This window comes from Leiobunum rupestre, chromosome 4, assembly GCF_980474605.1.
Source record: "Leiobunum rupestre chromosome 4, qqLeiRupe1.1.hap1, whole genome shotgun sequence".
Taxonomy (NCBI): domain Eukaryota; kingdom Metazoa; phylum Arthropoda; class Arachnida; order Opiliones; family Sclerosomatidae; genus Leiobunum; species Leiobunum rupestre.
The window spans coordinates 21,048,323-21,062,537 of NC_143387.1; the positions used below are offsets into that span (position 1 = coordinate 21,048,323).

Sequence of the window (14,215 nt, forward strand, 5' to 3'; positions counted from 1 at the left end):
ACGGTAGAAAAATGGTTAAAGAAGCAAGAATCGTACACGTTACATAAGACCGCCTATCGGAAATTTAAAAGGAGCAAGGTTTTTGTAACTAATATTGGCGACCAGTTTCAAATGGACTTAGCGGACATGAGAGACATTTCCGAACACAATTCCGGATTTAATTACCTACTAGTATGTATCGATACATTCTCGCGACGCGCGTGGGCAGTCCCTCTAAAAAGTAACAAAGCCGAAGACGTAATCGCCGCGACCGAGAAAATATTCGAGGATCTCACGCCTCTTAAAGTTCAAACCGATAAAGGGGGGGAGTTCACGGGGAAAAAATATCAGGATTTCCTTAAAAGAAAAAAAGTTAAATTCTTTACTAGCGAAAACGATACAATCAAAGCGTGTATTTTCGAGCGACTAAATCGTACGCTAAAGGCTAAAATGTATAAATATTTCACCGCTAATAACACCTATCGATACTTGGACGTCCTCCCTGATTTAATTCATAGCTACAATACCACGAAACATTCCACGATAAAAATGACGCCTCTAGACGTGAAACCGGATAATATTCTGAAAGTATTTAAAACAATTTACAAGGAAATCGCCGTGAAAAGCCGGCGTCAACCTAAACTTAAAGTCGGTGACTTTTGTCGTATCAGCAAATACAGGGGGGTCTTTGATAAAGCCTATCCCGGTACTTGGTCAAAGGAAGTCTTTAAAATCACCCGCCTCGTAAATTTAGACCCGCCCCTTTACACGATCGAAGATTTAACGGGGGGGGGCAATAAAGGGACGTTACTATCAGGAAGAACTGCAATTAGTCGCCAAACCTCGACTATACAAGATCAATAAAATTCTCAAGTCTCGGAAACGCAAAAATCAGGTCGAATACTTTGTCAGTTTTGTAGGATATCCGTCGAACGCGAACTCGTGGGTCAAGAAAAAAGATGTATCTGACATTACCTTCAAACGCTAGCATGCGGGTCTACGCCGACAATACGATGGCCTCCTATACCTCCGCGTTACCGAAACCTGTCGAATTGGGGGGGTCTTGGGAGTGCGGAGATAAATTACACTAGCGCGTTCTTCAACGTCCTCGAGGGACAAAACACTATCGTTTTCATGGTTGTCGACGAAATCCCTCCTGTCGAATGTAACCCGTCTCCAATCGAAGTCAAGCAAAATGAACCGGAGACTAGCATCGAAAAAAACCTAGAGCCGCCTCAAGCCGATCAACCTACTTTGGGAATAACACTTAAAATTACCACGCCGGGGAAAAAAAATCCGAAAGGGAAAAAAACGGAGCAGATTTTCGATGTCGCCAAAAACGGAGAAACTCTTACGGGTGAAGCTCAGATCGCCGAATGCGCGGCTCAGCCTAGAAGACCTAGAGGGACCTCCCACGTTTATAGGGTACCCATAGGATACTATTCTTCTATCCAACATTTAATTAAGATAATAAACGAAATTATTAAAGATATGAAGACGTCTCTTCAATATAACGAGATCACGCGACGAGTTCGAATAAGCCCCTTTCGCCATAACGTACTAGTGCAATTTCATTTTGGTCTAGCCATGACATTGGGCTTCGATCCCGGGATTCAATCTTTGGAAAGGGGTTACCGGGGCGTTAGACCGGCCCTTATAGGCTTTCAAATCCCCCCTCAACTTTACGTTTACACTAATATCGTCGAAGATCAAATGGTGGGTGACACTCGTTCCTCTCGTTAGGATTGTCCCCGTAGAAGGCTCGTTCGGGGATAACGTCGGGAAAATATATGACGTGCCTCATTACGTGCGAGTCTCCAAACGCTATTTCGACACGATCCAAGTACATATAATGAACCCTCAGGGGAAACCGGCGCCATTTGCCTTCGGGTCTCTGACGGTTAAACTACATCTACGGAAACAAGATGCCTAAGCCGAATGTCCTCGACGCGCGGGGGTCCTGTCCGTATAAAAATTATTATCTTAACCAAGCCCAAACCGGGGGGTCTAATTTCTATCAAGGAGCGGCTTATCAGAAAGGACATGGTCTCGGAAGTCTGTTCTCGGGGCTCTTCCGCTGGGCCTCCCCTCTTTTAGTTAGAGGGGCGAAGTATATAGGAAAACAAGCGTTGGGGGTCGGCAGTAAAATTCTCAATGACGCCGTTGCGGGGGAAAATATAAAATCTTCGGCGAGGAAACGTTTCGGTGAAGCTCTAGAAGGGATAACCGGACAAAGCGGTTCGGGGCGGAAAAAGCGTAGGAGAACTAAAACGAGAAGCAGGAGGAAAACTAGAAAAAGGACCGTTAAACGCAGAATCGGGACAGTAGCTCGTCGGAAGTCCACGAAACACGTTCGTGACATTTTTTCCCTCAACTAAAAAGAACCAAAATGTACAAAGTTGAAGCCTTGAAATCGGAATTGGACCTGTTCTCGGTCACCCCCGTGCAAACTAGCGTCGAAAGCGCGACTCCAACTTTCTATCGACCGATCTCTACGCTACGAGATGATTCCCAAATTGAATTTTGTATCCCTAAAAGCCCGGAGTATACGGATCTCGCGATGAGTCTCCTTCACGTTAAATGTAAAGTAACGCGGGAGAATGGGGCTAATTTAGACCCCGACGTTAAATTATCAACTTGTAATAACCTAATGCATAGTCTCTTCGATCAAATTGAAATTTACTTGAACGACAATTTAATCACGCCCTCGGCAAGTCGATATTCATACCGAGCCTATTTAGAATCGCTCTTGAACTATTCCGGCGATGCTAAAACTTCTCACCTGACATCGTGTCTCTACGCCAAAGACGCTGCCGGAAAGTTTGACGATTTAATTACCAACTCGGGGAGCAAGATTCGTCAAGCAGCTATTAAGGATTCAAAGGAAATTTCCTTAGTAGGGGCAATATACGCCGACCTTTTCAACATTCCGAAATACCTTCTAAGCGGGGTGGAAATTAAAGTTCGACTTTCTAGGAGTAAAACGGCCTTCGTCCTTATGGGAGACCCCTCGTTAAACGTGGGAAATTTTAAGATCGCTATAACGGACGCTACTTTGGAAATACGGAAATGCAAGATAAGTCCTCAAATCATTCTGGCTCACGAAAACGCTCTCTTAGGCGCCACAGCGAAGTACCCCTTTACCAGGACCGAAGTGAAAAGCCACGTACTGCTCACCGGCGTTTCAAATACGAGTCTCGACAATGTGTGGCTGGGACCGCTCCCTCAACGCGTTATAATCGGGCTAGTCTCGCATACGGCTTGCGCGGGCGATTTTCATAAAAATCCTTATAACTTTCAACCATTCGGGTTAAATTTCTTATCTCTCTACGTTGATTCGGACGCGGTTCCGAGCAAACCTCTCCAGCCCAAGTTTTCCCAGAATCAATTTGCCCGTGAATATTACACCTTGTTTACGGGGACGAATATACATTTTAAAGATGATGGGAATAATATATCGCACTCAGAATATCCGAGGGGTTATACTCTATATGCCTTTGATATCACGCCTGATCTTTCCGCGAGTGACAACTCTCATTGGAACCCCGTAAGGCGGGGACAGTTACGTATCGAGTTGGGATTCGAAACCCCGCTCACGGAATCGGTTTCGGTCGTTATTTACGGGGAATTCCATAGTTTAATGCAGATAGATAAAGACCGCAACGTGGTGTTTGATTATTAAAATGAACACATTAGAAATAAACGAGATCCTCGGGCATTTACCCGGGTATCAAGGTGCCTTTGCTTCCGATAGGCTCCCCGAATATATCCCTTCCTTCCCCGCCTCCCTGGTCGTTAACCTCGATCCTCACGACGGGCCCGGGACTCATTGGGTAGCTATTTACCTAGACGCTTTCAGGAGGGCCGGGTACTTTGACTCGGCGGGTCGTCCGGTGACCCTCCCCACGAAAAAAAGTTCCTGAGAAAAAATTCCTCGAAAATACTCTACAATAGACGTCGTCTACAGGCCGTGGGAAGCAAAGTTTGCGGACAATACTGCGTGCTCTATCTGGAACATCGCTATAGGGGGCGGAGTTTGACCTCCTTCGCTGATAGGTTCACGAGGAACCAATGGAGTAATGACAATCGCGTGGAGACCCTATTTAAGAAGCGGATTTAACTTACCTTGAGTCAGAGGGGGTATCAGCCAACAGAAACATCATGGAAAGACCGCTGGTAGTTGTCGATTTTGAATTCTTACTCGGCGCGAAATACGAACCGGTCGTTAAAGAAGTTGCCGTCGCGTTCGTCGGGGAGTTTCCCCTAGTTAAAAGTTTATTCGTTAAACCTCCGTACCACGGTAGCGGTCTTTCTCACCACGTAGCCCGGCAAAATCAATGGGTCTTTACCCATATCAACGGTTACCTCTGGAACCAAGGCGATACCCCTTACATCGAGCTACAACATCGGCTCAAGGCCTTAACCGAGGACTCCGAATTCGTTTACTGCAAGGGAGAGGAGAAATGTCACGTCCTCAGGAAACTCATCCCCCAAGAGGTGATCGAACTCGGGGAAATCGGTTGCCCCAAGGCCAAGGACATCAGCATCGGCCAGAACTATCGGTGTCGGTTTCATCGACGAGAGAGCCCGACGCTTCTCTGTGCGCGGGAGAAGGCCTGCCGCTTCGCCAAGTGGTTGGAGACCCATCACCAGACGGCTCCCTCGCCGCTCTTCGAGGAAGACGAAGGATTCTTTTAAAACTTTTCTTTATAAAAAAACAATTAATTATTTTTCGAACTCTTATGTTTTTAAAAAACCATTACGTAATTTTCTCAATTCGCGCGCGTATTTTCATTTCGAATCATTTTTCTTATATTCACTGTTATCATTTTTTGTAATATCTTCCTTTGCGTTAATAAATGTTTCGTTCGAATTTATGTTTTCTTATTCAACATACACGCTTAAACTCGTAAGGGGGGATGGGGGAAAGAGAAAGTCGAGGTTTTTTTTAAACGTCTAGTACCGGATCATTCCCTGGGTCATTCCCGAAGTCGGAGAAGTAAGAGGTAGACGCTTTTTTTCTTAAGATGAATTTTGAGAAAAACAGAATCGCTAGTTTCAAGGGTTTTCCCTGTAAGTTTCTAAACGTGAGGGAGCTAGCGAAAGCGGATTTTTTCTACGTCGGTCACCGGGACAGTGTAATGTGTTTCTCCTGTCAGCGTGTCGTCAAGGACTGGACGGCCGATGACGTCCCGTTACTAAGACACGAAAAAGAGTGTAACTTTTGTCCGTTCATAAGAAATGATTTTTCGGGGGATGTCCCAGCCGTGTCGATGGAGCTTGAAGGGTCAAAGCCGTAGCGATACGAGATCGCGCGAATTCGTTCCTTTACTAGAGGATTTAATAATAATTATATTAAGAATAATATTAATAATAAGGAAGGTTTGCCGATTGATCCTTTAAGGGAAGCTAGGCATTTATCCAAAGCTGGTTTTTTTATACGAATTTCAAAGATTGCGTAAAATGCTTTTCCTGTTCTGGGGAACTAATGAACTGGGATAAGGAAGATAGTCCGTTCGAGAAACATTGGGAAAATTTTCCTCATTGTAAGTTTCTTATTTCAAGGGGAAGAAGTGGAAATGTAAAGCATTTTATAGCCGCTGAGGATATCGTAGAAAAGGACAACCAATTGAATTATTCGACTTACCCCGAATCACGATTAATATACGATTATTTAAACGAAATAGTCGAAGTCTTAGATGAAGGACAAGGTCTAGACATGCCCGGGGAATAATAGATTTCTCCCGAGGAATTCGAGGGGGGCCGCGTGGTAATAGACTATTTTTAGGGGGGTCGTTCACCCCCTAGTGAGAGATGGAAAGAGGGATTTACCCCCGCCTCGGTTCTAAGGATCATTCGATCGGTCGCGGACGAAGGTGATAGACACCATTTTTACGCGGCTTCCGTTAAAAAGATGCATTTTGAGAAAAATAGAATCGCTAGTTTCAGAGGGTTTCCATGTAAGTTTTTAAACGCGAGGGAGCTAGCGAAAGCTGGTTTTTTCTACACCGGGCACACTGATAACGTCATGTGCTTCTCTTGCGAGAGGGTCGTCAAGGGGTGGATGACTAATGACGTCCCGTTGCTGAAACATATCGAGCAGAATCGATTATGTAAATTCGTAAATGACGAGAATACGGGGAATGTTCCCGTCCTAACACTGCCGAAAGACGATAAAGAGCAGACGGATGGGACGGAGCTAAATCCTTTGCGCCATGAGCTTGAGAGAATTCGCTCGTTTAACAAGGGATTCCCTGTTAATATCGTAGATGGTAGAGCCTTAGCTCGGGCTGGGTTTTATTATTTAAATTATAAAGATTCTGTTAAATGCTTCGCGTGTGAGGGTGAACTTATGGCTTGGGAAAAAGGCGATAGTCCTTTCGGTGAGCATTGGAAATATTTCCCCCATTGTAAATTTCTATTAGGGGAAGAATGTGGAAACGTAGTTCATTTTATAGCTGACGAGGATATTGTAGAAAATAACCAGCCACCTTATTCTTCGACTGCCGAGAAAGCCATAGTATACTGTTTTTTAAAAGAGGTGGTTGACATTTTAGAGGGTGATAAACGGAAACGACTGGAGACTAAACATTTTTGCACAATTGGATAATAGGTTTTGGAGGCCGTGGGAATCTCTCTTTTCCCTAACTTTCTCACGGTTTGAGAAATTCCTTCATTCGGGGTCTCTCTCTCCCCTAGTTAGAGATTTTCTCCCCCGGGATTTTAGTTCGGTAGGAATCATTCGATCGCTAGTTTACGAAGGTGTCGGACTAAATTTTTTAAGGACATCACTATCTGCTTCTGGTGCGACGGTCTGGTGCGGGATTGGGAGCTGGGATCTCACCCCTTACATTGCCACACCGCCTTGTTCCCCGAGTGCGAGTACGCCAAGCTCGAGTTCGCGAAGCTACAGGAGACCTACGATGCCCAACTAGGCCCTATGAGGTATGCGGACGAGCGGTTGAAGACTTTCACCAGTTTCCCGCTAGAGAAGCCGTGCCACATGGAACTCACCAACGCAGGTTTTTTCTACACCAACTTTACGGACTGCGTGAAGTGTTTTTTCTGCGGTGGTGAGATCGGAGATTGGGGTGCGGAAGACGATGCCTTTCTGGAACACGGGAGTCTATTTCCCGATTGCAAATTTGCAAAAAACTATTATTGCGGGAACGTCTTTTTAAAATCATTCATGCTCAACATCGCGTAAAATTTGACCTCGTTCCCGTAACTTTCTTTTTCCTCGATGTAGAAGATCGAACTAACTATTCCTTATTAAATAATTTCCATTTTAAAAGAAGAATCTCCCTACTTAATAATATTTTACAGCCTATTTTATTAAAACATGTACAGAAAAGTGTAATAAAAAATGATTTAGTATAATATTCGTCTCGTTATTTTTTTCCAATACATTTTAGGTAAAAAAAGATAGGTAAGTGGAGGTATCCATAAAATGAGTTGAAGTTAGAGGGCTCCATAATTTTGGATCTAAAAATTCGGTGAGTCTATAAAAATCGCTCCATAATTTTGGATCTATAAATTCGGTGGCTCTATAAAAAATCGCTCTATAATTTTGCTTATCTATAAAAAATGTGAGACCTTATCTATAAAATCGCTCTATAATCTTGCTTATCCTTGGCCAGGCCTATTTCTCTATCGGTTTCCTACTGTACGCTTTTTCGCGTTTTCGGTTTCGACGTCACGATGGTCATCGGTTACTCACCGAAGTCATCGGCTGGAAGAGTCGGTTTTTCCGATGACTGACGGCATTACTGACGTAAAACTACTATAATAGCTACGCCATTTTAAAAAACACCGATGACTGAATAAAAGCGTTCAGCAACTTATGACGTCATTATGACGAAAAAGCTCATCGGTGGAAAATATCAAAACCATCGGGTTTTTTTTCGTTGACTGCTACTGAACGTACCCCTGGTTGAAATAGTATTATAAGTCTTAAAGCTAATATTCGACTCAATCCGCCTACACAATAGGCGCTTAGATAAAAATCTTCAAGGAAATTGCCAAGAAGTAATATACCCGAGAGCCAGGCCCTGCAAGTTACTGTTTATATAGTGCTTGTGGAAATAATGAAAATGTTTTACCTGGAAACAGAACGTCGTGTTTTTTCTGAGCCTTAATTTGTCAAAAAAGTTACCTGGTTAAAAGGAAAAACTTGTTGCCTACCTTACAGGAATGAACCCAGAACCTCAGAGTAGGATACGTACAAAAAATTTAAAAAAATAAACTTAGAATGCTCCAAAGATTTTCCTTTGGTATTTCTTTGGAGGAACTCTATAGAATATAATTAGAATATGTATAGACAACTTTTATAATAATAGGTCAATTTGTAAAGGTATTTCTTTAGAAAACCTTTAGAATATCTTTATAGCAAAAAATTTATTTCCTCCATAAATATCTATAGAATATCTTTAGAAATCGTATGGAGCACTTTAAAAATTATCTTTAGAATAATTATTCATTTTCTAAAGGTGTTTAATTTAGAGTACCTTTAGTGCATTTAATAGAATACTATTCAAAATATCTAAAAGAGGGTAGCTCAGCGGAAAAATTCGTCCTGACTTGCAATGTGGCCTAAAATTTCCATTTTGGTGTCTACTTTGAGGATCCGATGAGTCCGCCCCAATGCATGGTGGACAACATAGGTTTTTTTTGGGGGGGGGGGTGACAAAGGGAGCAATAGGGGCAGTTGCACCCGAAGTTTACTTTCAAAGAATTGGACCTGTTTGGTGGTGTTCCCGATAGTTGTTTTAATGCTGAGTCGAATGAGACCAAACACAGGTCCGTTGGATGAACCGTTTCCGAGTTATGACCGCATTTGTCCTGAATTATGTACTCAGCATGAAAACCACCATCGGGAACAACACCAAACACGGTCCAATTTGTTGAACGCAAATTTCGGGGGAAAAGGCCCCTATTGCCCCTTTTTACCCCCCCCCCCCTAAAAAAAACACTGTTGTCGACCCCGCATCGCTGCGAACTCATCGGATCCTCAAAGTAGACATCCAAATGAGAGCAACAAGGACTAATCCAAGCACCAGGGAAATGCGAAAATTAAGGTTTGGGTTCGTGTGATAGCTGAAAAGGACTTTGTTAACAACACTAGGTAAAAAAGTAAACTTAAACAGTATTTAAAGCCGCGATGGACCGCCATTTCTCATCACTTTCAAACTGCAACAATGAAGTTCACTTTGGAAGAACTGGCGGATATTCATTTCGTGTATGGACTAGCGGATGGCAATGCTTTGGCTGCTCAACGTCTTTACCAGGAAAGATACCCGAACCAGCACATCCCCGTGATAGTGCAGCCTACTTCCAGGGGCTAGTAAGCCACACTTTGAAGCTCTCTGGCGCTCTTTTAACTCATCGTAGGAAAATGGGAAAAAACAGGCATAATACTTAACTCAACCCCTACAACTCCTTAAACTTTTTGAATAACCTTTTGAAACACCCTGTATTTATTTATTTATACAAATAGGGAAATTCGCTTAGAGTATGTTTTTATCATTGTGTTATATGTTTGGGCGAAGGAAGTGTACGAGTATAGCGTGATAGACAGACATAGTCTTTTAGAAATATATTAGATTGTAAGGGTCATATATTCTGGTATCTTTAGAATACCTGTTCGGAGAGCATTAAAGTGAACCGAATTTAGCTATGCACTTTTATTCAGTTTTTAAATAAAAACAAATTTGTCAACATTAAAGTGCGCACACAATTTTTTTCAGCGCCAAAAAGTAGTAACACATTTACAGCGCTTACGGTTAATAAGCGGGTATAACGAGTACATCAGTACAGTGATTACAGATCAATTGTAAAATGATTTCGGAATAATTTCGAAGACTAGAGTCATTTCAGAACGAGTACAGAGCGTTTTAAAATGGCCACGGAAAATTGAAAGCGATTGCAGAGATACTACAGCTATAACGATTATCCTAAATAAGTATGTACACTAAATAAAATGAGAACAAGGCGATTGCCGTAATCATTTTGGCCGATAAGGAAAAGTGGTCAACCCCCGTGGCTGGACCATCTTGCGAAATTCTCATACGCATAACTAGAGTAATTTTTAACTTTACGGTATCCACTAATCCAAGGTAATTCATGTTTTACTTTCGTTAAGCTGTTATTATTTTAATAAATTACTGTATTATATTACCCCCGATTTTACCCCTCATTTGTCAAATGATGGTAATATAGCAGATCCTAGTAATTAATTTAATGATTTTGGAATTTTTATCAGATAAATACTATATATTTAAGAATTTGTCACCGAAATTAATTTTGTTTATTTATGTTTAGGAAATTTTCAATTACCAAGACATTTATTCTCTTTCGAGTATTTTGTATCACATATTTTATGGGAACAAAAAGCTCAGGTATGAATTATGATATCGACTTTTTCAGGAAGAACATTTATTGGAGAATCTATTTGACTTTTAAAACGGTAAATTAACTTTCCTTGTAGCGTACGTTACTCTGATTAGAACGAGGTGGATTAACAGATGAATGAAATAAAATTCGACCATCGATAAAAGCTATCTTTTTAAAGCGAAACTATTGCTAAGGGGGAATCATTTTACTTATGGACAAATTGCTAAGATGTATATCAGGTTGATCGACACGGGTCAGACAACTAGCTAAGCATAGGTTTTAATCAGATTTTTAGTACGTTGAAAAATAACTTAAGTTTTATTTTAAGTTCTTTAGAAACACACACATAGAACTGCAATCAGATTTCTTTTAGACTTAAGAGTTTGTTCTGTGTTCCTAAAAGCTGTATTAATATTTATCTTATTCAAAAATCAGAATGAAGTTTTTAGATAATGAAAACAGTAGTGTTGGAAGAGAACTGGGAAGTATTGTTAAGGTATGTTATATTTTAATTTCTAGGCACCGTACATTACAACAAATACAGAAAAATATTGTTAAATAGGATGTTTCGCGTTTGAAGTTAAAGAATAAATACCACGAACGGCACGTGTCAAGCTTTATATATAATTTTTATTTTTTGTCACTATGAAGAATAATGCAGATATATATTCCTGTTTCCGGTACTATATATTCCTGTTTCCGGTACCTGCTGAGATATTCGCCATGAAGAAATTTAATATCGGAATTTCAGTACCTTTCATGACATCCGACAACAGAATATTTTCGAAGATAAATGCGCATCCTTTCCTAATTACACCAGGTTTCTTTGGAGAATTTCTCTCTTTGTCTCACGAGGTAAGTAAAATAAATATGGAAATAGCAAGAACGTATATACATATATACGTTCTTGGTTATAGGGTTTAATAATAATGATGAAAGAAAATATAACTGGAATTTCCTCCAAAACTAAAAACAGCCAAGGAATGTTTCTTTTTAGAGATATTTTTCAAAGTAATTATCTTAAATTAGCAAATGTAAATATAAACTAAACACAAAAGGCATTTTGAAAACATTAAATTCGATATCTCAATTTCAAATTAAAATAAAATATTGGTTTATAATTTAATTAATGCTAAAACCAATTAAATTTAGGTGAATTAATATTAAATAAACTAATGATTTCAACAACTTGTGAAGCATTTCTTATTGAAGCAACTATCACACTATCGAAAACCTGCAACGTGGTGTAGGAGGCCCTGTACTGTTGCACACGTAAATCATTATCAATCCTAAATGCAATTTATGACTGGTTGTTTCAGTTATTTTAGGTCTGGATAGTTTTGGTAGTCACTTTATTTGAACTATCTTTCTTGAATATTTTGGAAGAATACTTAATAAAAAAATGTTAATTGGATATCAAATCTCTTTGAAAAACTATTCTTATACATGCAAAGTCTTTTTGGTCAGGGTAAGCCTAACCTTATATAAAATCTAGTAATGTGCCCTTCCAATTGGGTCACAGAAGTCTGAGGATATTAATCTGAAATAAAATTAACACAAAATGAAGAGGTATCTTCACTGTATTGCAGGTCTGATTACCTATTTTACAATTAACATCTGAGATTGGTTTTGCGAACATCAAAAATCAGAAATTATCAATTAGGGTGAGTGAGGGTAAGAATGGACACTTTTTGTAAAATTCCATTTAAAAACACAAATTTAGAATAGATCATTTTAAAACGATTTGAAATACAAATAATGAATGTTCATTTTTAATTTACTCTGGTTTTTGGTATTTAAATTTGTGAATTTTTAAAACTATAATTTTTTTAAGATATGAAGTGAGTAAGTCAAACATTGGACAAAACAGTTTTTGAATTGGACTGGGGGGGTGCTAACTAAAGACAATAAGGTTTAAAATTAGACACCAATTCGCTAACTTTAGACACTATTAGGAAAACTATGGACAAGAAGGTATATTTTTGGACAATTTCGTCTATCATTGGACATTTAAAAAAAAACATATAACTTAGTGGAAAATTTTGAAAAAAGATTTTTTTTAAGATAAAGCCTAATTATACAGTAAATTTGGTTTTAAGAAGTAATTTAAGGCAAATAAATAATATGGAAACAAATATTTTAATAGGGTAGATATTGTAATATTACAATATTAATATACAAAAATATTAATATATTACATATTATACTTCTGGTATGCAGTTATCACAGAAATAGTTTACAGTATCTTTGGAAATTTCTCCTTCGGATTTTTTTTTTATTTGTAAATTTTTAAGATTTCTTAAATTTCCCGCAGAAATTTATGAATTTTCTCAAGATTTTCTAAAATTTCAATTCAAATTTACAAAATTTTGCAAGATTTCATAAACATTTGCGGAAAACCATCAAATTTCTTAAGATTTATTAAATTTGAGAAATTTGTCGGAATCGATATAAAAATTCAAATTTGCCAAAACATTTGAGAAATTTGAAAAGATTTTCTAAAATTTAACAAGTAATTTGAAATTTGGAAATTTTCAAATTACTGGCGTGTACGAAATTTGAAATAGTGTCGGACCTCTCGACTCTCCTTCACTAACAATGTAAGCGAGGCAGCCTCATAGAGGGAACTAGCTACGTGTTTCGTTAAGCTCCAACCTCACAGCCGTACGCAGTCAGCCGTCTGCTTTCCCGGGAAATTTTAATATGAAAACTTGTTTTTAAAGTTTCCTTTCAAGGAAAGACCTTAAACTAAATCCTACCTCGTTTAAAATTGAATACAATCGACATGTGATTGATCACAAGGTAAGCTGTCCAATCTTAAACTTTGCACTAGTTAATTTAAATGCTTATAAAAAAGGCAAAACCTTCATTACATTATAAATTTCGTGTACTAGAAAAACACGAAATTGCTTAAAATAATACTTAAACAATTTATTTTTATTTCACCATTTCATGTTTGCATACTATATCTTATTTCCTAAGCCACAAAACGAAATTTCCAATGAAATTTCAAGACTTTTTTTCGATAATTTTAGTTGTTTTATTTAAAGAATTGTCGTGGTGTAAATATTTAGTAATAAACTGCATGTTTTAGGGTATGTTTAAGGCTTCAAAATGAGACCAATTTTGCGCTTTGGCATCAAAGAATAAATTTTCAAATAAATATTTTTCAAAAGTGTCCAAACTTCGCCATGTCCATTCTTACCCTCACTCACCATAGTATCTAACATACCGATCAATGTCCTCATTATTTCAGTCTCAATTCAGGGATTTGCTTGTGTGTTTGAATATTGACCAGATTTAAAATATCTGAAATATGATTGGGAAACCTTACCCTTTTATTGGTGAGATAGCTATATCTCAATTTCGGAATTATTCTTGCTGTAACTAAATGTGATGAAAATTGTGAAGCCTGGAAATTGTCAGCTTATGTTTAAACCATGTACGAGAGTCAAACTGTAAAATACTCTTTTATTTATAATAATATATATTTACCAATTGTTACAAGGCATGGTTACTAAATAAATTGCTCTAGAAGAGATAATATAAAAGATTCGACTGGTTAGGTCGCACTCCGTAACCCAAGAGGCTGAGTCCGGGCAAATACGGGTTTTACACAAACCCCACCCAAAAATTAGGCGTCGGGTGTGAGGTTAAGGTGGTCCATAGCGCCTAGAAAGTGCTCGTCGCCGCTATCGAGGGGAGAGACGTCGTTTTCCCCCAATAACAAAGTGTCCAGATCCATCGTGACGGCGGATCCTGACACTCGTGGGGGTAAGACTTCGGCGGGGGCGGGGCCAAGCTCAGCCTATGATAAATTTCAAAGGGAGTGAAAACTTTGATC

The 14,215-nt window shown here is 39.2% G+C and overlaps 1 protein-coding gene across 1 annotated transcript; it reads left to right on the forward strand.

Moving 5' to 3' along the window:
• Positions 1–2,368: 2,368 nt before the first annotated feature.
• Positions 2,369–3,661, forward strand: LOC149946851 (uncharacterized protein F54H12.2-like). The gene has a single exon (XM_090170833.1). The coding sequence runs from the start codon at positions 2,369–2,371 to the stop codon at positions 3,659–3,661; it is 1,293 nt and encodes a 430-aa protein (XP_090026959.1).
• Positions 3,662–14,215: the final 10,554 nt, after the last annotated feature.